This window comes from Nerophis ophidion, linkage group LG06 (assembly GCF_033978795.1).
Source record: "Nerophis ophidion isolate RoL-2023_Sa linkage group LG06, RoL_Noph_v1.0, whole genome shotgun sequence".
Classification (NCBI taxonomy): Eukaryota; Metazoa; Chordata; class Actinopteri; order Syngnathiformes; family Syngnathidae; genus Nerophis; species Nerophis ophidion.
The window spans coordinates 67,783,642-67,808,950 of record NC_084616.1 but is presented as its reverse complement, the minus strand read 5'-3'; the positions used below and the strand labels follow the sequence as shown (position 1 = coordinate 67,808,950).

The following is a 25,309-nucleotide window of genomic DNA, read 5'->3' as shown; positions in this document are numbered from 1 at the left end:
ATGGCTCGAAAATAATCGGTAGGGGCGGATAGAGGAGGCGAACCGGACTACCTGAGCAAATGCATCCTCCGGTATTTAAGTGTGGACGGCAAAAACAGGGTTAGTAGTCCAGGAACTAGAACATTCTTCTGAAAGCAATAAGGAAAAAGGTGAGGTGGCATTTTTCTCGACTTACCTTGAACTATCGTACTTACTGTGTTTGGGTCAACTTCTTCTCTGCTTTTTCATGCCTGAACTTGAAAAAGATGCGATAGTAGAGGAACGCTTTATCATCTCAACCCGAGTAGATTTTCTTCGATTTATTTCACAGCTAAGCTACTTACAGGTGGAGCTTGTCAGGTTAGGTTGATAACTTTAAACCATGGGTGTCAAACTCTGGCCCGCCGTGTAATTTAATTTGGCCCTTGAGGCAATATCAATTTAGCATTAGAGCTGGCCCGCCGGTGTTATACAGCGTCGGCGCCGCAGTAACACCGCATTCACCGCTAATACTCATACTTGCCAACCCATTTAATTTTCCCGGTAGACTCCAGAAGTTCAGTACCCCTGCCGAAAATCTCCCGGGGAAACCATTCTCCCGAATTTCTACCGATTTCCACCTGGACAACTATATTGGGCGCGTGCATTTAAGGCACTGCCTTTAGCATTCTCTACAACCTGTTGTCACGTCCGCTTTTCCTCCATACTATCAGCGTGTCACATAATATTTGTGACTTTTACACACACACACACACGCACAAGTGAATGCAAGGCATACTTGGTCTACAGCCATACAGGTCGGGGCGGTATGGCGTAGTGGGTAGAGCGGCCGTGCCAGAAACCTGAGGGTTGCAGGTTCGCTTCCCACCTATGGACATCAAAGTCGCTGCCGTTGTGTCCTCGGGCAGGTCGCTTCACCCTTTGCCCCCGGTGCCGCTCACACCGGCGAATGAATGATGAATGAATGATTGGTGGTGGTCGGAGGGGCCGTAGGCGCAAACTGGCAGCCACGATTCCGTCAGTCTACCCCAGGGCAGCTGTGGCTACTGATGTAGCTTACCACCACCAGGTGTGAATGAATGATGGGTTCCCACTTCTCTGTGAGCGCTTTGAGTATATAACAATAGAAAAGCGCGATATAAATCTAATCCATTATTATTAATATTATTATTAGTGAGGGTGGCCGTATAAACAACTTTAGCACTGTTACAAATATGCGTCACACTGTGAACCCACACCAAACAAGAATGACAAACCCATTTCGGGTGAACATCCGCACCGTAACACAACAGGACAAATACGCAGAATCCCTTGCAGCACTAAGTCTTCCGGGAAACTTCCAGCAAACTGACCAATAATTAACGTTTTATTCATGCATTTTCTCTTGCTACTTCAAGGCTTGAATGTTTGGTTCATTCATTATTGTTATTTTATTTTCAAATGTATTATTAGCCTGTGGAAAAAAAATTGATATTTACCTCAGAAGATTACAACAGAAAAAAAAGGCGTAACATTTTTATTTAAATTTTATTTGATATGCCATTGATATTTTTTAAATTATTATTATTTGAAACTGGATTTTGCATGTCACTAAAGTTATATAAGCCTTGCCTGTTCAATATTTAATGCAAAACTTGTTTGGGTCCCTATTAAAAGGTAAATTTTTTCAACCTTTGTTCCGTTTAAAATTTTGGCCCACTCTGTATTTGAGTTTGACACTCCTGCTTTAAACCAAAAAGGTAAATAATCAATTAGCAGGGTGATTGAATACGCAAAAACAATCATTAAACAGTAAGTCTTACAACCAACAAGAGTTCAATCATTGTAGTCTACTACAATGTTTGGTGTGCCGTGGGAAATGATGCGACTTCACTTACATGTAATTGGTCCAAAAAAATGATTTTATTTCTTTGCCAATCAATGATTATATAACTGTGATCCCAATATGCAGACCACAGCTTTCAGGTAATAAAAGGTATGTAACGCTTAAGCCAAAAATGATCAAAAGGGAAGGGAAAAGGCCATGAAGCATAGGTAAAACGACAGTATAACTGAATTGATTACAAAGTAAACAGAAACAGAATGCTGGACGACAGCAAAAACTTACAACGTGTGGCGCTAAAACAGCGTCCACAAAGCACATCCCGTGCATGACATGGCAAACAACGATGTCCACACAAAGAAGAATAGCAACAACTTCAATAGCCTGGCTTGTTGACACAAAGCAGGTACGGGGGAATAACGCTCAAAAGGGAGACATGAAACTGCTACAGGAAAACACCAAAATAACAGCACAAGACAAGAACTAAAGCACTACACACAGGAAAACACCAACAAACTCAAAATAAGGCACGCGGAGGACCTGGTGGAGTTTCACTTTTTAACGTTTTCTGCTGGTGGTGTGCCTCTGGATTTTTAAATGGAAAAAAAAGGTTGAAAAATTCTGGTCTACTAAATGTATAATTACTTTCTCAAGTCACATACTGTTGGTATCAAACCGTATCAAGGCTCAGATGGTAAAACAGCCTGCTAGAAATGTGAGGGTTCCGGGTTCGAATCCAGCTTCTACCATCCTAGTCACTGCCGTTGTGTCCTTGGGCAAGACACTTCACCCACCTTGCTCCCAGTGTCATCAACACTGGTATAAATGTGACTTAAAAATGCATAAAATGCTGCTCTAGAGCCTCTAGAGCAGGGGTCAGGAACCTTTTTGGCTGAGAGAGCCATGAAAGCCAAATATTTTAAAATGTATTTCCATGAGAGCCATATAATATTTTTTAACACTGACTACAACTAAATGCGTGCATTTTTTAAGTCAGACCAACATTTTTAGAGTATAACAAGTCTAATTATTTTTAATAACATTGTTATTTCTTGAACAGGTGCGGTAGAAAAACGGATGGATCGATTAAAATGCATGAGAATGTTTTATAACGTTATTTTTAACATCGTGATTACCAGCGGAATTATTCATTACTTATCATGTTAAGCAATGTCAGCTAAGATTTATCTGAGAGCCAGATGCAGTCATATAAAGAGCCACAGGTTCCCTACCCCTGCTCTACAGAAAAAATGCTATATACAGTGGGGCAAAAAAGTATTTAGTCAGCCACCGATTGTGCAAGTTCTCCCACTTAAAATGATGACAGAGGTCTGTAATTTTTCATCATAGGTACACTTCAACTGTGAAAGACAGAATGTGAAAAAAAATACAGGAATTCACATTGTAGGAATTAAAAAAAATGTATTTGTAAATTATGGTGGAAAATAAGTATTTGGTCAACCATTCAAAGCTCTCACTGATGGAAGGAGGTTTTGGCTCAAAATCTCACGATACATGGCCCCATTCATTATTTCCTTAACACGGATCAATCGTCCTGTCCGTTTAGCAGAAAAACAGCCCCAAAGCATGATGTTTCCACCCCCATGCTTCACAGGAGGTATGGTGTTCTTGGGATGCAACTCAGTATTCTTCTTCCTCCAAACACGACAAGTTGAGTTTATACCAAAAAGTTATATTTTGGTTTCATTTGACCACATGACATTCTCCCAACCCTCTGCTGTATCATCCATGTATCCATGTTGGTATAAACTCAACTCGTTGTGTTTGGAGAAAGAAGAATACTGAGTTGCATCCCAAGAACACCATACCTACTGTGATGCATGGGGGTGGAAACATCATGCTTTGGGGCTGTTTTTCCGCTAAGGGGACAGGACGATTGATCCGTGTTAAAGAAAGAATGAATGGGGCCATGTATCGTCAGATTTTGAGCCAAAACCTCCTTCCATCAGTGAGAGCTTTGAATGGTTGACCAAATACTTATTTTCCATTATAATTTACAAATAAATTCTTTAAAATTCCTACAATGTGAATTCCTGGATTTTTTTTTCACATTCTGTCTCTCCCAGTTGAAGTGTACCTATGATGAAAATTACAGACTTTTGTCATCATTTTAAGTGGGAGAACTTGCACAATCGGTGGCTGACTAAATACTTTAGTGCCCCACTGTACAATATAATTCACTTTTACCTCAAGTTCCACTTTTAGCTACCACAGCCCAATCGGGTCAACAACACCCTTTATTGTAGCCGAATAATTCCTTTTGGGTGCAGGCTGATCGTGTCGTACTTTCAACTCTGTGAGAGTTGGGAGAGAAAAGGGAAATGATAGACGGTTTTATGTTGGTTAAAAGCTCTAAATGTCAGTTTCAATAATTGTTCCATTAATTGCTCAGCAACATACTAAGATTATGAAGGATGTGTATCGGTAGAATATCCATCCATCCATCCATTTTCTACCGCTTATTCCCTTTCGAGGTCGCGGCGGGCGCTGGCGCCTATCTCAGCTACAATCAGGCGGAAGGCAGGGTACACCCTGGAATAGTGACTTTCATATTAGTAAAAAGATTATGAAGGATGTGTATCAATAGACTAAATATCAACATGAACATTACCATCATGTCATCTGGTGTTTACCAACATATTTCAGTTGCATTCTGCAGTAACAGTGTGGTTCTCTGGTTCAGGTTCCAGCAATGATTACTATTCGCTCCATGGCCGGCCTCCTAGTTGTCCTCAGCTGCATCCACAGCGGCTGGCAGGTTCCTCTGCAGGACACCTCAAGGTAAAACTCTCAAGTGGACATTCTGTGATTTCCTGGTTGGGTTCTAATGTCAAGAAAATGTTCTTCCTCTTCAAGCTCAGATATGGACGATGCTTTAGTGAGAAGACACTCGGAGGGAACATTCTCAAACGACTACAGCAAATATCTCCAGGACCGGAAAGCTCAGGACTTTGTTCGGTGGCTGATGAACAACAAGCGGAGCGGGTTAGTGGTCGTTTGAACAGCTGATGGCTGTTTCTGATGTGCCAATACATCAGTTGACGAAGGGTCTGATTTACTAAGATCTAAATACCGCGTGCTAAACAGCGTGTGCAAAACATTTAAATAGCGTGTACCGTATTTTTCGGGGTATAAGTCGCACTTGCTGAAAATGCTTAATAAAGAAGGGGGAAAACATATATACAGTGGGGCAAAAAAGTATTTAGTCAGCCACCGATTGTGCAAGTTCTCCCACTTAAAATGATGACAGAGGTCTGTAATTTTCATCATAGGTACACTTCAACTGTGAGAGACAGAATGTGAAAAAAAAGTCCAGAAATGTATATTGTTGACATTTTAAAATCCAGGAATTCACATTGTAGGAATTTAAAATAATTTATTTGTAAATTATGGTGGAAAATAAGTATTTGGTCAACCATTCAAAGCTCTCACTGATGGAAGGATGTTTTGGCTCAAAATCTCACGATACATGGCCCCATTCATTCTTTCTTTAACACGGATCAATCGTCCTGTCCCCTTAGCAGAAAAACAGCCCCAAAGCATGATGTTTCCACCCCCATGCTTCACAGTTGGTGTGGTGTTCTTGGGATGCAACTCAGTATTCTTCTTCCTCCAAACACGATGAGTTGAGTTTATACCAAAATGAATACATGGAAGATACAGCAGAGGATTGGGAGAATGTCATGTGGTCAGATGAAACCAAAATAGAACTTTTTGTTATAAACTCAACTCGTCGTGTTTGGAGGAAGAAGAATACTGAGTTGCATCCCAAGAACACCATACCTACTGTCAAGCATTGGGGTGGAAACATCATGCTTTGGACATGTTTTTCTGCTAAGGGGACAGGACGATTGATCCGTGTTAAGGAAAGAATGAATGGGGCCATGTATCGTGAGATTTTGAGCCAAAACCTCCTTCCATCAGTGAGAGCTTTGAATGGTTGACCAAATACTGATTTTCCACCATATTTACAAATATGTTCTTTAAAATTCCTACAATGTGAATTCCCGGATTTTTTTTTTCACATTCTGTCTCTCACAGTTGAAGTGTACCTATGATGAAAATTACAGACCTCTGTCATCATTTTAAGTGGGAGAACTTGCACAATCGGTGGCTGACTAAATACTTTTTTGCCCCACTGTACGTCGCACTGGAGTATAAGTCGCATTTTTGGGGGACATTTTTTTGATAAAACCCAACACCTTTTGAAAGGCAATTTCAAATAAATAAAGAATAGTGAACAACAGGCTGAATAAGTGTACGTTATATGAGGCATAAATAACCAACTGAGAAGGTGCCTGGTATGTTAACGTAACATATTATGGTAAGAGTCATTCAAATAACTATAACATATAGAACGTGCTATATGTTTACCAAACAATCTGTCACTCCTAATCGCTAAATCCCATGAAATCTTATACGTCTAGTCTCTTACGTGAATGAGCTAAATAATATTATTTGATATTTTACGGTAATGTGTTAATAATTTCACACATAAGTCGCTCCTGAGTATAAGTCGCACCCGCGGCCAAATTATGAAAAAAACTGCGATTTATAGTCTGAAAAATACGGTACTATTAGTGGGCATGTTGTGTGTGCTCCACTGACATTGTGTGCAAGTGACAAGTGGTGCAGGCCGCATTATTTAGTTTAGTCTTTATTTGAAGGGACAATGCACGGAAACATCAAGCTCAAAGACAGATATGTTCTGTCCTAGATTTTAACTAAATAGCTAATTTCCATCTGCAGTCCCTGATTACCTAGATCAGGGGTCACCAACGCGGTGCCCGCGGGCACCAGGTAGCCCGTAAGGACCAGATGAGTCGCCCGCTGGCCTGTTCTAAAAATAGCTCTAATAGCAGCACTTACCAGTGAGCTGCCTCTATTTTTTTTAATTTTATTTATTTACTAGCAAGCTGGTCTCGCTTTGCTCGACATTTTTAATTCTAGGAGAGACAAAACTCAAATAGAATTTGAAAATCCAAGAAAATATTTTAAAGACTTGGTCTTCACTTGTTTAAATAAATTCATTTATTTTTGTACTTTGCTTCTTATAACTTTCAGAAAGACAATTTTAGAGAAAAAAATACAACCTTAAAAATTATTTTAGGATTTTTAAACACATACACCTTTTTATCTTTTAAAATCCTTCCTCTTCTGTCCTGACAATTTAAATCTATGTTCAAGTAATTTTTTTGTATCATTGTAAAGAATAATAAATTAATTTTGATTCAATTCTTCATTTTAGCTTCTGTTTTTTCGACGAAGAATATTTGTGAAATATTTTTTCAAACTTATTGTGATTAAAATTAAAAAAAAATATTCTGGAAAATCTGTAGGATCAAATTTAAATCTTGAATTTCTTTTAAAATCTTTGTTCTGGAAAATCTAGAAGAAATAATGATTTGTCTTTGTTAGAAATATAGCTTCGTCCAATTTGTTATATATATTCTAACAAAATGCAGATTGGATTTTAATCTATTTAAAACATGTCCTCAAAATTCTAAAATGAATCTGAATCAGGAAAAATTAATAATGATGTTCCATAAAAAAAAAAAATGTTTGAATTTTTTCAAAAAGATTCGAATTAGGTAGTTTTTTTCTTCATTTTTTCGGTTCAATTTTGAATTTTAAAGAGTTGAAATTGAAGACAAACTATGTTTCAAAATTTAATTTTCATTTTTTTCGTGTTTTCTGCTCTTTTAAACCGTTCAGTTTGTTTCATCATTTATTCTCTACAAAAAACCTTCCATAAAAGGAAAAAAAATGTACGACGGAATGACAGACAGAAATACCCACTTTTTTTTATATATATATAGATTTATTTATTATTGGTAAATTGAGCAAATTGGCTATTTCTGGCAATTTATTTAAGTGTGTATCAAACTGGTAGCCCTTCACATTAATCAGTACCCAAGAAGTAGCTCCTGGTTTCAAAAAGGTTGGTGACCCCTGACCTAGATTAAAGGGATACAAAAAATCATGCAATAAAATTATAACAATAAAATCATGCCATATCGTGTAATCAAATTAAGAAAAGTCATAAAATGCCCTTTCATGGACACATACGTAATATACAATACAACCACACCTCATTTACATTATCATACATGAGGATTTTACCACGGAGTCGATCATTTTCTGTACATTCATGTTATCTTTCTCCTACCTGTGTGCCATGTGTTGAACCAGCAGCTCTATAATCTATTATCGGTAACACTTTTTCTGAATCGCAATCAAGACAACAGAAACATTACGCACACTGACACCTGATTCTGTGCACGAGTGCTGTGGACTGACTCACCTGCGCAAATGAAAGACGTCTTTTCACGTAGGAGATAGTAATGGATTTGTTAAACAAAAAAGACAAACAACATTGGAAAAAAAAAAGGCGGCTGTAAAATTATAAAATTATGTGGCTAAATAGAAGATATGTCTGATATATTGATTGATTGATACTTTTATTAGTAGATTGCACAGTACAGTACATATTCCGTACAATTGACCACTAAATGGTAACACCCAAATAAGTTTTTCAACTTGTTTAAGTCGGGGTCCACGTTAATCAATTCAACATTCCAAACTGTTAACACATACACATAGAACAGAGGACTCTGTGCACTGATCCTGCAGCCGTGTGTGGAAATGTCAGTTTGCAAATACTTTTCAGACGTGCTAAATAAAAATGCCACCTTGGTTCCACCATTACTTTTCTAAATTTGTAAATCAGGCTGCGTGTGGTAAATTATTTGCATTATCTCCTCCATTTTGATTGACTGATTGATACTTTTATTAGTAGATTGCACAGTACAGTACATATTCCGTACAATTGACCACTAAATGGTAACACCCGAGTTTTTAAGTCGGGGGTCCACGTTAATCGTTGTATTGTTGGTCCTTGTATTGTTCGTTTCGACTATCAGCATATAATTTGCATGTCAATTAAAACAGAGGCGCAACATGGATTGCACGCATTATTCTGCTCACTTAAAGGCCTACTGAAATGAGATGTTCTTATTTAAACGGGGATAGCAGGTCCATTCTATGTGTCATACTTCATCATTTCGCGATATTGCCATATTTTTGCTGAAAGGATTTAGTAGAGAACATCCACGATAAAGCTCGCAACTTTTGGTCGCTAATAAAAAAGCCTTGCCTGTACCGGAAGTCGCAGACGATGACGTCACCGGTGTGAGGGCTCCTCACATCCTCACATTGTTTATAATGGGAGCCTCCAACATCAAGAGCTATTCGGACCGAGAAAGCGACAATTTCCCCATTGATTTGAGCGTGGATGAACGATTCGTGGATGAGGATATTGATAGTTAAGGACTAGGGGAAAAAAAGAAAAAAAAAGGCGATTGCATTGGGAGCGATTCAGATGTTTTTAGACAGATTTACTAGGATAATTTTGGGAAATCCCTTACCTTTCTATTGTGTTGCTAGTGTTTTAGTGAGATTAAATAGTACCTGATGGTCGGAAGGGTGTGTCTTGAGGCCAGTGTCTGAGGGAAGTCACAGCAGCTGTATGGACAACGCAAGCTCCGCTGATCTCCGGTAAGAGGCGACTTTTTACCACAATTTTCTCACCGAAACCTGCCGGTTGACAAGTGGTCGGGAACCATGTTCGCTTGGCCGCTTTGATCCATAGTAAAGCTTCACCTCTGGGAATTTTAAACAAGGAAACACTGTGTGTTTGTGTGGCTAAAGGCTAAAGCTTCCCACCTCCATCTTTCTACTTTGACTTCTCCATTATTAATTGAACAAATTGCAAAAGATTCAGCAACACAGACGTCCAAAATACTGTGTAATTGCGCGATGAAAAGAGACGACTTTTAGCCGCAAGTGGTGCTGGGCTAATATGTCCCCTGCAACCATATACGTCACAAACACAAGTCATCATTCCGCGACGTTTTCAACAGGAAACTCTGCGGGAAATTTAAAATTGTAATTTAGTAAACTAAAAAGGCCGTATTAGCATGTGTTGCAATGTTAATATTTCATCATTGATATATAAACTATCAGACTGTGTGGTCGGTAATAGTGGGTTTCAGTAGGCCTTTAACACTCTGACTTTACCTTCATGTATGTCACAACTACTACAAAAAACATTCATAATTAGCAATCTTTTATGGATTTACACAACTTAAGTTAAACGTGCCTTAGAGTTAAACCCGGACTACACGCTTATTTTAACAGGATTTTCGACAGTAAAAATCACCAAACATCCCTGACCTGGAGCAGGTTGGTCGTGGTCTTAATCAGGTCCCGATAATTATGTGCAAATTTAGCAAATCCCATTAGATGACTTCACCGTTCTCAGACCCGGACACCAAATTGTTGAATAACAACCACGTGCATGTGTATATTTTATTCCAGGGGTCAGGAACCTTTTGGATGAGAGAGCCATGTAAGCCAGATATTTCAAAAAGTATTTCTATGAGAGCCATATAATATTTTTTACCACTGAATACAACTAAATGTGGATTTTTAAGTAAGACCAACATTTTTAGAGTATAACAAGTTTCTTATTCTTTTTTAATAACATTGTTATTCTAAAGTTTACCAATAATAAATACAATACTTCTTACCACTAATGCCACTTCTTGATCAGGTGCGATAGAAAAACGAATGGTTGGATTAAAATGCATGAAAATTTATATATTGAACGTTATTTTTAACACTGTAATTACCAACGGAATTATTCATTACTTACCGTGTTAAGCAATGTCAGCTAAGATTTATCTGAGAGCCAGATCCAGTCATCAAAAGAGTCACATCTGGCTCGTGAGCCATATGTTCTCTAACCTTGTTTTAGGCCATTGGTTCTTTGTTTTATTTTTGCCCCCCCCAAAAAATCCCTTTTTTTATATATATATATATATATATATATATATATATATATATATATACAAACCCTGTTTCCATATGAGTTGGGAAATTGTTTTAGATGTAAATATAAACGGAATACAACGATTTGCAAATCATTTTCAACCCATATTCAGTTGAATATGCTACAAAGACAACATATTTGATGTTCAAACTGATAAACATTTTTTGTTTTGCAAATAATCATTTACTTTAGAAATTGATGCCAGCAACACGTGACAAAGAAATTGGGAAAGGTGGCAATAAATACTGATAATGTTGAGGAATGCTCATCAAACACTTATTTGGAACATCCCACAGGTTTGCAGGCTAATTAGGAACAGGTGGGTGCCATGATTGGGTATAAAAGCAGCTTCCATGAAATGCTAAGTAATTCACAAACAAGGATGGGGTGAGGGTCACCACTTTGTAGGCAAATTGCCGGACAGTTTTAGAACAACATTTCTCAACGAGCTATTGCAAGGAATTTAGGGATTTTACCATCTACGGTCCGTGAAATCATCAAAAAGTTCCGAGAATCTGGAGAAATCACTGCACGTAAGCGATGATATTACGGACTTTTGATCCCTCGGGCAGTACTACATCAAAAACCGACATCAGTGTGTAAATGATATCACCACATGGGCTCAGGAACACTTCATAAAACCATTGTGCAAGTTAAAACTCTACTATGCAAAGCCAAACCCATTTATCAACAATATCCTGTAACGCCGCCGGCTTGGCTGGGACCAAGCTCATCTAAGATGGACTGATGCAAAGTGGAAAGGTGTTCTGTGGTCTGACGAGTCCACATTTCAAATTATATTTGGAAACAGATGACGTGGTGTCCGCCGGAACAAAGAGGAAAATAACCACTCGGATTGTTATAGGCGCAAAGTTCAAAAGCCAGCATCTGTGATGGTATGGGGGTGTATTAGTGCCCAAGGCATGGGTAATTTACACATCTGTGAAGGCACCATTAATGCTGAATGGTCCATACAGGTTTTGGAGCAACATATGTTGTCATCCAAGCAATGTTATCATGGACGCCCCTGCTTATTTCAGCAAGACAAGTGTTACAACAGCGTGGCTTCATTGTAAAAGAGTGCGGGTACTTTCCTGGCCCTCCTGCAGTCCAGACCAGTGTCCCATCGAAAATGTGTGGCGCATTATGAAGCGTAAAATACGACAACGGCGACCCCGGACTGTTGAACGATTGAAGCTCTACATAAAACAAGAATGGGAAAGAATTCCACTTTCAAAGCTTCAACAATTAGTTTCCTCAGTTCCCAAACTTTATTGAGTGTTGTTAAAAGAAAAGGTGATGTAACACAGTGGTGAACATGCCCTTTCCCAACTACTTTGGCACGTGGTGCAGCAATGAAATTCTAAGTTAATTATTATTTGAAAAAAAAAAAAAAAGTTTGAGTTTGAACATCAAATATGTTGTCTTTGTAGCATATTCAACTGAATATGGGTTGAAAAGGATTTGCAAATCATTGTATTCCGTTTATATTTACATCTAACACAATTTCCCAACTCATATGGAAACGGGGTTTGTGTTTTTATATTGATCTTTTTATCTTTGGTATGAACATTATTATATAAACTCGAAGTTATTATTATTTTTGTTTGGGTCTTTGTTGTTGCTATTTTTGTACAACGAGATTTTAACGAGATTTTATTACTCCTCTCTGAGCTGCTACCTTACCGTGGTAGAGGAGTTTGCGTGTCCCGATGATCCTAGGAGCTATGTTGTCTGGGGGCTTTCATGCCCCCTGGTAGGGTCTCCCAAGACAAACAGGTCCTAGGTGAGTGATCAGACAAAGAGCAGCTCAAAGACTTCTATGGAATTACAACAAAATGGATTCAGATTTCCCTTGCCCGGTCACGGGTCACCAGGGCCCCGCTCTGGAGCTAGGCCCGGAGTTGGGGCACGATGGCGAGCGCCTGGTGGCCGGGCCTGTCCCGAAGAGGCAACGTGGGTCACCCCTCCAATGGGCTCACCACTCATAGGAGGGGCCATAGAGGTCGGGTGCATTGTGAGCACTTGGCGGTCCAATCCTCGGCTACAGAAGCTAGCTCTTGGGACGTGGAACGTCAACTCCCTGGGGGGGAAGGAGCCTGAGCTAGTGCGCGAGGTAGAGAAGTTCCGGCTGGATATAGTCGGACTCACCTCGACGCACAGCAAGGGCTACGGAACCAGTTCTCTTGACAGGGACTGGACTCTCTTCCACTGTGGCGTTGCCGGCAGTGAGGCGACGGGCTGGGGTGGCAATTCTCGTTGCCCCCCGGCTCAAAGCCTGTACGTTGGAGTTCAACCCAGTGGACGAGAGGGTAGCTTCCCCCCGCCTTCAGGTGGGGGGACGGGTCCTGACTTTTGTTTGTGCTTACGCACCAAACAGCAGTTCAGAGTACCCACCCTTTTTGGGTACACTCGAGGGAGTACTGGAAAGTGCTCCCCCGGGTGATTCCCTTGTCCTACTGGGGGACTTCAACGCTCATGTTGGCAACGACAGTGAAACTTGGAGAGGCGTGATTGGGAAGAATGGCCGCCCGGATCTGAACCCGAGTGGTGTTATGTTATTGAACTTTTGTGCTCGTCACGGATTGTCCATAACAAATACCATGTTCAAACATAAGGGTGTCCATATGTGCACTTGGCACCAGGACACCCTAGGCCGCAGTTCCATGATGGACTTTGTAGTTGTGTCATCGGATTTGCGGCCTTATGTTTTGGACACTCGGGTGAAGAGAGGGGCGGAGCTTTCTACCGATCACCACCTGGTGGTGAGTTGGCTGCGATGGTGGGGGAGGATGCCGGACAGACCTGGCAGGCCCAAGCGCATTGTGAGGGTCTGCTGGGAACGTCTGGCAGAGTCTCCTGTCAGAGAGAGTTTCAATTCACACCTCCGGGAGAACTTTGAACATGTGACGAGGGAGGTGCGGGACATTGAGTCCGAGTGGACCATGTTCCGAACCTCTATTGTCGAGGCGGCTGATTGGAGCTGTGGCCGCAAGGTTGTTGGTGCCTGTCGTGGCAGTAATCCCAGAACCTGTTGGTGGACACCAGCAGTGAGGGATGCCGTCAAGCTGAAGAAAGACTCCTATCGGGTTCTTTTGGCTCATAGGACTCCAGAGGCAGTGGACGGGTACCGACAGGCCAAGCGGTGTGCAGCTTTAGCGGTAGCGGAGGCAAAAACTCGGACATGGGAAGAGTTCGGGGAAGCCATGGAAAACTACTTCCGGACGGCTTCGAAGCGATTCTGGACCACCATACGCCACCTCAGGAAGGGGAAGCAGTTCACTATCAACACCGTGTATGGTGCGGATGGTGTTCTGCTGACTTCCACTGCGGATGTTGTGGATCGGCGGAGGGAATACTTCGAAGTCCTCCTCAATCCCACCAACGCGTCTTCCTATGAGGAAGCAGTGCCTGGGGAATCTGTGGTGGACTCTCCTATTTCTGGGGCTGAGGTTGCTGAGGTAGTTAAAAAGCTCCTCTGCGGCAAGACCCCGGGGGTAGATGAGATCAGCCCAGAGTTCCTTAAGGCTCTGGATGCTGTGGGGCTGTCTTGGTTGACAAGACTCTGCAGCATCGCGTGGAAATCGGGGGCGGTACCTCTGGATTGGCAGACCGGGTTGGTGGTCCCTCTCTTTAAAAAGGGGGAACGGAGGGTGTGTTCCAACTATCGTGGGATCACACTCCTCAGCCTTCCTGGTTAGGTTTATTCAGGTGTACTGGAGAGGAGGCTACGCCGGATAGTCGAACTTCGGATTCAGGAGGAACAGTATGGTTTTCGTCCTGGTCGTGGAGCTGTGGACCAGCTCTATACTCTCGGCAGGGTTTTTGAGGGTGCATGGGAGTTTGCCCAACCAGTCTACATGTGCTTTGTGGACTTGGAGAAGGCATTCAACCGTGTCCCTCGGGAGGTCTTGTGGGGAGTGCTCAGAGAGTACGGGGTACCGGACTGTCTTATTGTGGCGGTCCGCTCCCTGTATGATCAGTGTCAGAGCTTGGTCCGCATTGCTGGCAGTAAGTCGGACACGATTCCAGTGAGGGTTGGACTCCGCCAAGGCTGTCCTTTATCACCAATTCTGTTCATATCTTTTATGGACAACATTTCTAGGCGCAGTCAAGGCGTTGAGGGGTTCCGGTTTAGTAGCCGCGGGATTAGGTCTCTGCTTTTTGCAGATGATGGGGTCCTGATGACTTCATCTGGCCGGGATCTTCAGCTCTCACTGGATCGGTTCGCAGCCGAGTGTGAAGCGACCGGAATGAGAATCAGCACCTCCAAGTCCGAGTCCATGGTTCTCGCCCGAAAAAGGGTGGAGTGCCATCTCCGGGTTAGGGAGGAGACCCTGCCCCAAGTGGAGGAGTTCAAGTACCTAGGAGTCTTGTTCACGAGTGGGGGAAGAGTGGATCGTGAGATCGACAGGCGGATCGGTGCGGCGTCTTCAGTAATGCGGACGTTGTACTGATCCGTCGTGGTGAAGAAGGAGCTGAGCCGGAAGGCAAAGCTCTCAATTTACCGGTCGATCTATGTTCCCATCCTCACCTATGGTCATGAGCTTTGGGTCATGACCGAAAAGATAAGATCACGGGTACAAGCGGCCGAAATGATTTTCCTCCGCCGGGTGGCGGGGCTCTCCCTTAGAGATAGGGTGAGAAGCTCTGCCATCCGGGAGGAACTCAAAGTAAAGCCGCTGCTCCTCCATATCGAGAGGAGCCAGATGAGGTGGTTCGGGCATCTGGTCAGGATGCCACCCGAACGCCTCCCTAGGGAGGTGTTTAGGGCACGTCCAACCGGTAGGAGGCCACGGGGAAGACCCAGGACACGTTGGGAAGACTATGTCTCCCGGCTGGCCTGGGAACGCCTCGGGATCCCCCGGGAAGAGCTGGACGAAGTGGCTGGGGAGAGGGAAGTCTGGGTTTCCCTGCTTAGGCTGCTTCCCCCGCGACCCGACCTCAGATAAGCGGAAGATGATGGATGGATGGAGATTTTATTGTTTGATCATGTTGTACTGCATTGTTATCTTTTTGTTTTTGTGATTGTGTTATTTTTTTGCCTGGACCCCAGGAAGTATAGTCTCCATCGCGGTGTAGACTAACGGGGATCTTTAATAAACAAACCTAAACTAAACCATCAGGACTCAAATGTCAGGGTCAGTGTTTGGCGGTTGTATGCCAACGATTATATTGTTTGTTGATTCGAATTCTCTCCGGTGGTAAACGCTTCATACACAACAGCTGTCAACTAACCCTCCATCTTGTCCTGACGGTTATTTTCGTCTTATTTCCAGCGCCGCGGACAAGCGCCACGCCGAGGGCACCTACACCAGCGACGTGAGCGCATACCAGAGGGAGCAGGCCGTCAAAGACTTTGTGGCCGGGCTCATGTCGGGACAGATCCGAAGAGAGTAGGGGAACTTCCTGCTTCTTCTTAGCGCTCCTCAACGCCTCAGCTGCTTTGTCCTGCCCCCCCTTTTCCCTCTTTGACCTTTGAACTTGATGTAGCCTTTACTCCCTGGTGCAACAATAAACCACATGAACGTGCTGAGTGGAGTGAGAGCAAGCCGACGAGTTGTATTTCACAGCACTAACTAAACGAGGGTTGGATCTACATCTTAGCGTTAAATAAGTTTAACTAGCTGTGTTTCAAATACAGTGGGGCACAGAAGTATTTAGTCAGCCACCGATTGTGCAATTTCTGTCACTTAAAATGATGACAGAAGTCTGTAATTTTCATCATAGGTACACTTCAACTGTGAGAGAGAATGTGAAAAAAATATCCAGGAATTCACATTCTAGGAATTTTAAATTATTTGTAAATTACGGTGGAAAATAAGTATTTGGTCAACCATTCAAAGCTCTCACTGATGGAAGGAGGTTTTGGCTCAAAATCTCACGATACATGGCCCCATTCATTCTTTCCTTAACACGGATCAATCGTCCTGTCCCCTTAGCAGAAAAACAGCCCCAAAGCATGATGTTTCCACCCCCATGCTTCACAGTAGGTGTGGTGTTCTTGGGATACAACTCAGTATTCTTCTTTCTCCAAACACGACAAGTTGAGTTTATACCAAAATGGATACATGGATGATACAGCAGAGGATTGGGAGAATGTCATGTGGTCAGATGAAACCAAAATAAAACTTTTTGGTATAAACTCAAGTCGTTGTGTTTGGAGGAAAAAGAATACTGAGTTGCATCCCAAGAACACCACACCTACTGTGAAGCATGGGGGTGGAAACATCATGCTTTGGGGCTGTTTTTCTGCCAAGGGGACAGGACGATTGATCCGTGTTAAGAAAAGAATGAATGGGGCCATGTATCGTGAGATTTTGAGCCAAAACCTCCTTCCATCAGTGAGAGCTTTGAATGGTTGACCAAATACTTATTTTCCACCATAATTTACAAATAAATTCTTTAAAATTCCTACAATGTGAATTCCTGGATTTTCTTTTTCACATTCTGTCTCTCACAGTTGAAGTGTACCTATGATGAAAATTACAGACCTCTGTCATCATTTTAAATGGGAGAACTTGCACAATCGGTGGCTGACTAAATACTTTTTTGCCCCACTGTAGAATACTTCCCTCAGTACTCTTTAATAAGTATACTGTGTACCGGTGGCGGGCGGTGCGTTTCTCACCTATGCCTTCAGTGATATCCCACTTAGTCCAACTTCACCTCTCAAAATACCGTAATTGATGTCACCACAGGGGTTAGTGCGTCTGTTTCCCAATACGAAGGTCCTGAGTCGTCTTGGGTTCAAATCCAGGCTCGGGATCTTTCTGTGTGGAGTTTGCATGTCCTCCCCGTGACTGCGTGGGTTCCCTCTGAGTACTTTGACTTCCTCCAAAGACATGCACCTGGGGACAGGTTGATTGTAACATGGTAACACTAAATTGGCCCTAGTGTGTGAATGTGAGTGTGAATGTTGTCTGTCTATCTGTGTTGGCCCTGCGATGAGGTGGCGACTTGTCCAGGGTGTACATTGCCTTCCGCCCGAATACAGCTGAGATAGGCTCCAGCGCCCCCCGCGACACCGAAAGGGACAAGCGGTAGAAATGGATGGATGGATGATGTCACCACATGATAATATACAGAAACACTGTGAATTGATTCTCCTCAACAGTGTACAAAACTCTATTTTTCGGCGTATTTAACATTCAATAAACCCGCTTCGGCCAATAAAACATATCTGACGTGGGACTGTCAAAATTAAAATAATTGTATAAAACTAATTAAACATGAACAAATCAAGAAACAAAAAACTGCATTTTTCGGAGTATAAGTCGCACCTGCCGAAAATGCATAATAAAGAAGGAAAAAAAAACATATGAGTCGCACTTTTTAGGAAAATGTATTTGATAAAACCCAACACCAAGAATAGACATTTGAAAGGCAATTTAAAATAAAGAATAGTGAACAACAGGCTGAAAAAGTCTACGTTATATGACCCATAAATAACCAACTGAGAACGTAACATATTATGGTAAGAGTCATTCAAATAACTATAACATATAGAACATGCTATACGTTTACCAAACAATCTGTCACTCCTAATCGCTAAATTCCATGAAATCTTATACGTCTAGTCTCTTAGGTGAATGAGCTAAATAATATTATTGGATATTTTACGGTAATGTGTTAATAATTTCACACATAAGTCGCTCCTGAGTATAAGTCGCACCCCCGGCCAAACTATAAAAAAAAAACTGCGACTTATAGTCCGAAAAATACGGTACTTAAACTCACAGTTTGTAGGACCCATTCGACGCCGTATAAGCCAGTGGGACCGCTCGTAGTTGGTTGTAGTCGGTTGATTCGTGTGAAACCATTTGACCACCGGTATAGCTTCGTCTCACAAGATGTAGTTTCTCTTAAATATAATAATAATAATAATAACTTAGATTTATATCGCGCTTTTCTAAATACTCAAAGCGCTCACAGAGAAGTAGGACTCAACATTCATTCACACCTGGTGGTGGTAAGCTACTTCAGTAGCCACAGCTGCCCTGGGGTAGACTGACTGAAGCGTAAATATCCATCCTATCTCAGCTGCATTCAGGCGGAAGGTGGTGTACACCGTGGACAAGTCGCCACCTCATCGCAGTCTCTTAAATAACCTTCTATATTTTGGTAGAGCTATACCGCCGCTCTACCAACCGGCGGTATAGCTCGGTTGGTAGAGCGGCCGTGCCAGAAACTTTAGGATTGCAGGTTCGATCCCCGCTTCCGCCATCCTAGTCACTGAATTGTAAATTTCCCGAAGGAACTCTCCTGACGGAATAAATAAAGCAGTGGTCCCCAACCACCGGGCCGTGGCCTGATTGGTACCGGGCCGCAGAAGAATTGATACATTTTTATTTAAAAAAAATGTATATATATATATATATATATATATTTTATTTTATTAAATCAACATAAAAAACACAATATACGCTTACAATTAGTGCACCAACTAGTGCAATTAGTGCACCCCCCCCCCCCCCCCCCCCAAACACCCGCGGATACAAAAAGGTTGGGGACCACTGAAATAAAGTAATATCTAATCTAATCCAATCTAATCTGCCGTTGTGTCCTTGGGCAAGACACTTGACCCACCTGCTCTCAGTGCCACCCACACTGGTTTAAATAGAAAAATTAGATATTGGGTTTCGCTATGTAAAGCGCTTTGAGTCACTAGAGAAAAAGCGCTATATAAATATACTTCACTTCTTGAAAATGGCCTTGCAAATATATACCTGCCACCTAATCAACATGTTGCCCTACTTCAGGGGTCAGGAAACTTTTTGGCTGAGAGAGCCATGAAAGCCAGATATTTCAAAATGTATTTCCCTAAAAGCCATACAATATTTTTCAACACTGAGTACAACTAAATGTGTGCATTTTTAAGTAAGACCAACATTTTTAGAGTATAATAAGTCTCTTATTCTTTTTAATAACGTTATTCTAAAGCTAACCAATTATAAATAAAATACTTTTTACCATTAATGCAAATTTGTGAACAGGTGCGGTAGAAAATGGATGGTTCGATTAAAATGCATGTGAGTTGTGATTACCAGTGGAATTATTCATTATCGTGTTAAGCAATGTCAGCTAAGATTGATCTGAGAGCCAGATGCAGACATCAAAAGAACCACATCTGGCTCTAGAGCCATAGGTTCTCTACCCCTGCTCTAGTTCTTTGAGAGTACCGGTTGAGTTTTCGGTGGCTTCCTATGGCTCGTCCGCCACTTAATCTTCCCGCAAATTGTGAATCACAACATCAGGCTACAACTCGTGATCTCATTGGCTATGGCAGTTGTCTATCAACCCTATGTCTGTTCACTTTCAGTGCACATACGTCTGCATGGTTGATTCTGAAAGCCCCGGGCAGATTTGGTACAGCACGGCAACATAAGCTCGCTGAATTCCGATTGGATACAAACTCTAACCCAGTGGTTCTTAACCTGGGTTCAATCGAACCCTAGGGGCTCGGTGAGTCGGCCTCAAGGGTTCGGCGGAGGTCAAAACACACCCGACGGCGTATTACGGATACAGCAGAAGTCACACTGATTTGCAGGTGTGTCATTTGTTGTGGGTTTATGCACTGTGTTGGTTTTGTTGTTTGAACAAGGTGATGTTCATGCACGGTTCATTTTTTGCAACAGTAAAAAAAAACATGGTAACACTTAAGTATGGGGAACATATTCACCATTAATTAGTTGCTTGTTAACATGCAAATTAGTAACATATTGTCTCTTAACTAGTCATTATCAAGTACTTATGAATGCCTTATTCAGCATGGCCTTATTATAACCCTGACGCTAACCATTTTAAATTAAGTCTTTGATATTTAGAATATGTTCTCCATACTAAAGTGTTACCAAAAACATATAATTTTGTCTTGAATTTGAAAAGAAACATTTTATTTTTCACTAAAGAAAGGTTCGGTGAATGTGCTTATGAAACTTATGGGGTTCGGTACCTCCAACAAGGTTTAGAACCACTGCTCTAACCTAAAATCACCAGCATTGGAAGGAGCATATGAATATGAATAATTTTAGGTATTTAGGGAAAGTGAATATAAAATTACTTTTATTTTTAATTATGATCATGATTTCTGGTTATGTTAGGCCAGCAGAGAAGGTCTTGCTGCTCCTGATGACACACTCCTGCCGTGTAGTACTTACAGAGTATAAATAGACCATGTAGTGCTGTCCTGAAGTCAAAACTGTCCAACACGGTGCCCGCGGGCACCAGGTAGCCCGTAAGGACCAGATGAGTCGCCCGCTGGCCTGTTCTAAAAATAGCTCAAATAGCAGCACTTACCAGTGAGCTGCCTTTATTTTTTGAATTTGGATTTATTTATTTACTAGCAAGCTGGTCTCACTTTGCTCGACATTTTTAATTCTAAGAGAGACAAAACTCAATTAGAATTTGAAAATCCAAGAAAATATTTTAAAGACTTGGTCTTCACTTGTATAAATAAATAAATGTTTTTACTTTGCTTCTGATAACTTTCAGAAAGACACTTTTAGAGAAAAATACAACTTTAAAAATGATTTTAGGATTTTAAAACACATATACCTTTTTACCTTTTAAATTCCTTCCTCTTCTTTCCTGACAATTTAAATCAATGTTCAAGTATTTTTTTTTTTTATTGTAAACAATAAGTACATTTTAATATAATTCCTCATTTTAGCTTCTTCAAACTTATGATTAAAATTCAAAAAAATTATTCCGGCAAATCTAGAAAATCTGTAGAATCAAATTTAAATCTTATTTCAAATTCTTTTGAATTTCTTTTAAAAAATGTTGTTCCGGAAAATCTAGAAGAAATGATTTGTCCTTGTTAGAAATATAGCTTGGTCTAATTTGTTATATATTATAACAAAGTGCAGATTGGATTTTAACCTATTTAAAACATGTCATCAAAATTGTAAAATTAATCTTAATCAGGAAAAATTCCTAACGATGTTCCATAAATTTTATTTTTTTTCAAAAATATTCGAATTAACTAGTTTTTCTCTGAATTTTTTTCGGTTGAATTTTGAATTTTAAAGAGTCGAAATTGAAGAGAAACAATGTTTCAAATATTAATTTTAATTTTTTTTGTGTTTTCTCCTCTTTTAAACCATTCACTTAAGTGTTTTTTTCATCATCTATTCCCTACAAAAAACCTTCCGTAAAAGGAAAAAATATATACGACGGAATGACAGACAGAAATACCCACTTTTTTTATATATATATAGATTTATTTATAAAAAAGGTAATTTGAGCAAATTGGCTATTTCTGGCAATTTATTTAAGTGTGTATCAAACTGGTAGCCCTTCGCATTAATCAGTACCCAAGAAGTAGCTCTTGGTTTCAAAAAGGTTGGTGACCCCTGGTCCATGCGCACTTACCGCAAATGGCAATCAAATATTTTTACCCCCATGGTCTCTCCTTATAACGACAAATTGCAACCAACATTGTAAGCTTTTTGAGGGCAACATCCAGGCATTTTTCTGTACTTCCTAGTTTGAATGCACTCAAAAGAGTAAACGTAAGTACAGTGGGGCAAAAAACTATTTAGTCAGCCACCGATTGTGCAAGTTCTCCCACTTAAAATGATGACAGAGGTCCGTAATTTTCATCATAGGTACACTTCAACTGTGAGAGACAGAATGTGAAAAAAAGAATCCAGGAATTCACATTGTAGGAATTTTAAAGAATTTATTTGTAAATTATGGTGGAAAATAAGTGTTTGGTCAACCATTCAAAGCTCTCACTGATGGAAGGAGGTTTTGGCTCAAAATATCACGACACATGGCCCCATTCATTCTTTCCTTAACACGGATCAATCGTCCTGTCCATTTAGCAGAAAAACATCCCCAAAGCATGATGTTTGCACCCCCATGCTTCACAGTAGGTATGGTGTTCTTGGGATGCAACTCAGTATTCTTCTTCCTCCAAACACAACGAGTTGAGTTTTTACCAAAAAGTTTTATTTTGGTTTCATCTGACCACATGACATTCTCCCAATCCTCTGCTGTATCATCCATGTATCCATTTTAGTATAAACTCAATTGTCATGTTTGGAGGAGGAAGAATACTGACTTGCATCCCAAGAACACCACACCTACTGTGAAGCATAGGGGTGGAAACATCATGCTTTGGGGCTGTTTTTCTGCTAAGGGGACAGGACGATTGATCCGTGTTAGGGAAAGAATGAATGGAGCCATGAATCGTGAGATTTTGAGCCAAAACCTCCTTCCATCAGTGAGAGCTTTGAATGGTTGACCAAATACTTATTTCCCACCATAATTTACAAATAAATTCTTTAAAATTCCTACAATGTGAATTCCTGGATATTTTTTTTTTCACATTCTGTCTCTCACAGTTGAAGTGTACCTATGATGAAAATTACAGACCTCTGTCATCATTTTAAGTGGGAGAACTTGCACAATCGGTGGCTGACTAAATACGTTTTTGCCCCACTAGAAGTACTGCAAATGCACAATGGGGGGGAAAAAAACTTTATTTTACTTTTCAACACTGTGATTGTTTTCTATACCTGAGTTTTTTCTTGGTGTTTTATTCTTTTTAAAATGCTTTCATCTTCACCTTTTTTGCCCCACTGTATGTACGCATCAATTGAGACTTGTTTAAGAGCACAGGCCATCTACTGTACTAACATGAAAAAAAAATAGAAGCTCCAAAGTCACCCGGATGTTAAAGTGCACTTTAGAACGTTTGCATTGGGTTTCTGGCCTGGTGGCGAGCACACTTACTTTTCAATCTAAGGGAAGCTCAAACATACGAAGCAGAGCCGCTGCATCAGCACCAGTTTTAAGTGACTAAGTAACAGGAATGCTCCAAAAAAAAAAAAAAAGTATTCTTATTTCCAAAATGCGATTCTTATTTTTTCATATTCTTAATCAATTCATAATTTAAGAATAGATTAGATCAGGGGTAGGGAACCTACGGCTCTAGAGCCAGATGTGGCTCTTTTGATGACTGCATCTGGCTCTCGGATAAATCTGAGCTGACACTAAACACAATAAGTAATGAATAATTCCACTTGTAATCCATCCATCCATCCATTTTCTACCGCTTATTCCCTTTCGGGGTCGCGGGGGGCGCTGGCGCCTATCTCAGCTACAATCGGGCGGAAGGCGGCGTACACCCTGGACAAGTCGCCACCTCATCGCAGGGCCAACACAGATAGACAGACAACATTCACACTCACATTCACACACTAGTATCACAGTGTTAAAAATAATGTTAAAAATATAAAAATGCTCATACATTTGAATCCATCCATCCTTTTTTCTACCGCACCTGTTCAAGAAGTTGCCTCAAGGGTAAGAAATAATTGATTTATTATTAGTTAGTGTAGGGCTAGCCCTCTTGGGGGTTCTTCAACAAGGCCCAGGTGAAATTTACACACCTGTCGCTGATTTCGAGGCCGGTCCTGGCAACACCCCGCTTCGCTGCATACCCGCAGGCCACGCCCCCTCCTAAGTTAGCTTCAGAATAACAACATTATTAGAAAGAATAAGAGACGTATTATACTCTAAAAATGTTGGTCTTAATTAAAAATGCACATTTTTAGTTGTTTTCAGTGTTAAAAATATATTATATGGCTCTTAAGTAAATACATTTTAAAATATTTGGCTTTCATGGCTCTCTCAGCCAAAAAGGTTCCCGACCCCTGGATTAGACAAATAAATGAATTAATATCAGACATTTTTAGGCCATCTCTGCGTTTACTTATCAGCCAAACTTGTAACCTGTTTTGAAAAGGTTTTATGGTGATTTTTTTTTTTTGATAAATAATATATTGTGAGAATTAGTTTGAATCCACAATGGTGTTGAATCGCAAACGGTTCTGAGTCGAAACATCACCCTAAGAATCGGAATTAAATATAAGATTCCCATCCCTACAATATATGAGTGAAATATTTTCATTGAAATGCCATGTTTTATTTTGGTGTATTGGTTTGTCAATAAGGAAAGAAACTTAAAAGTCTTAATGTTAAAAATGTGTTGATTATTACTTCAGCAAGCATCAAATAAAATAAAAAATAAAAATAATTACTAGTCATCGAGATAGTGGCTGCAACCCAAGCCCCCTAACCCGAAACTAGACCCAAGCCCGAAGCTTAAAATAAAAATAAACATGAGATTTGCTCACGGGAGCAAATCTGGACGCCCGAAGGGTCGTAATGGAGCCATAATGGTTTCCTTGGTGTGCATGTACCCAGATATGACGTCCAGAGGCAGGATCCGGGATTAAGCCGGAGAAGACACGTGGACGGAAGCTTCACCAGCGACGTGAACAAAGTCCTGGACTCTATGGCGGCCAAGGAGTATTTACTGTGGGTCATGACCTCCAAGCCTTCAGGGGAGAGGTAAACGCTTCGATACAATCCAAAATAAGGAGCACAAATACTGCATCTACAAAGAAAAAGATGGCATTATTCATAAAAATGTTGTGTGTGTTGCAGGAAGAGGAGACAAGTGGACTAGCGAGGAGACAAGTGGACCAACGAGGACACAAGTGGATCATTGAGGAGACGTTCATGACCGTGCAAGAACACAAACACGAGGAACAGGAAGCCATACAAAAAAAATGCAA

General features: G+C 40.9%; 1 protein-coding gene across 1 annotated transcript; it reads left to right on the top strand.

Annotated features, from left to right (window-relative positions):
* Positions 1–25,309, top strand: LOC133555156 (glucagon-1-like). The gene is made up of 6 exons (XM_061904682.1): positions 1–149; positions 4,506–4,603; positions 4,679–4,807; positions 15,995–16,111; positions 24,936–25,082; positions 25,179–25,309. Exons 2-6 carry the CDS (start codon positions 4,515–4,517, stop codon positions 25,198–25,200), a joined length of 504 nt encoding a protein of 167 aa, XP_061760666.1. The 5' UTR covers positions 1–149; positions 4,506–4,514; the 3' UTR covers positions 25,201–25,309.

Coding starts and splice junctions, on each gene's coding strand:
- LOC133555156 (XM_061904682.1), top strand. CDS start 4,515: ATGATTACTATTCGCTCCATGGCCGGCCTCCTAGTTGTCCTCAGCTGC. Junction 4,808..15,994: donor ATGAACAACAAGCGGAGCGG/GTTAGTGGTCGT, acceptor TCTTATTTCCAG/CGCCGCGGACAAGCGCCACG. Junction 25,083..25,178: donor TCCAAGCCTTCAGGGGAGAG/GTAAACGCTTCG, acceptor TGTGTGTTGCAG/GAAGAGGAGACAAGTGGACT.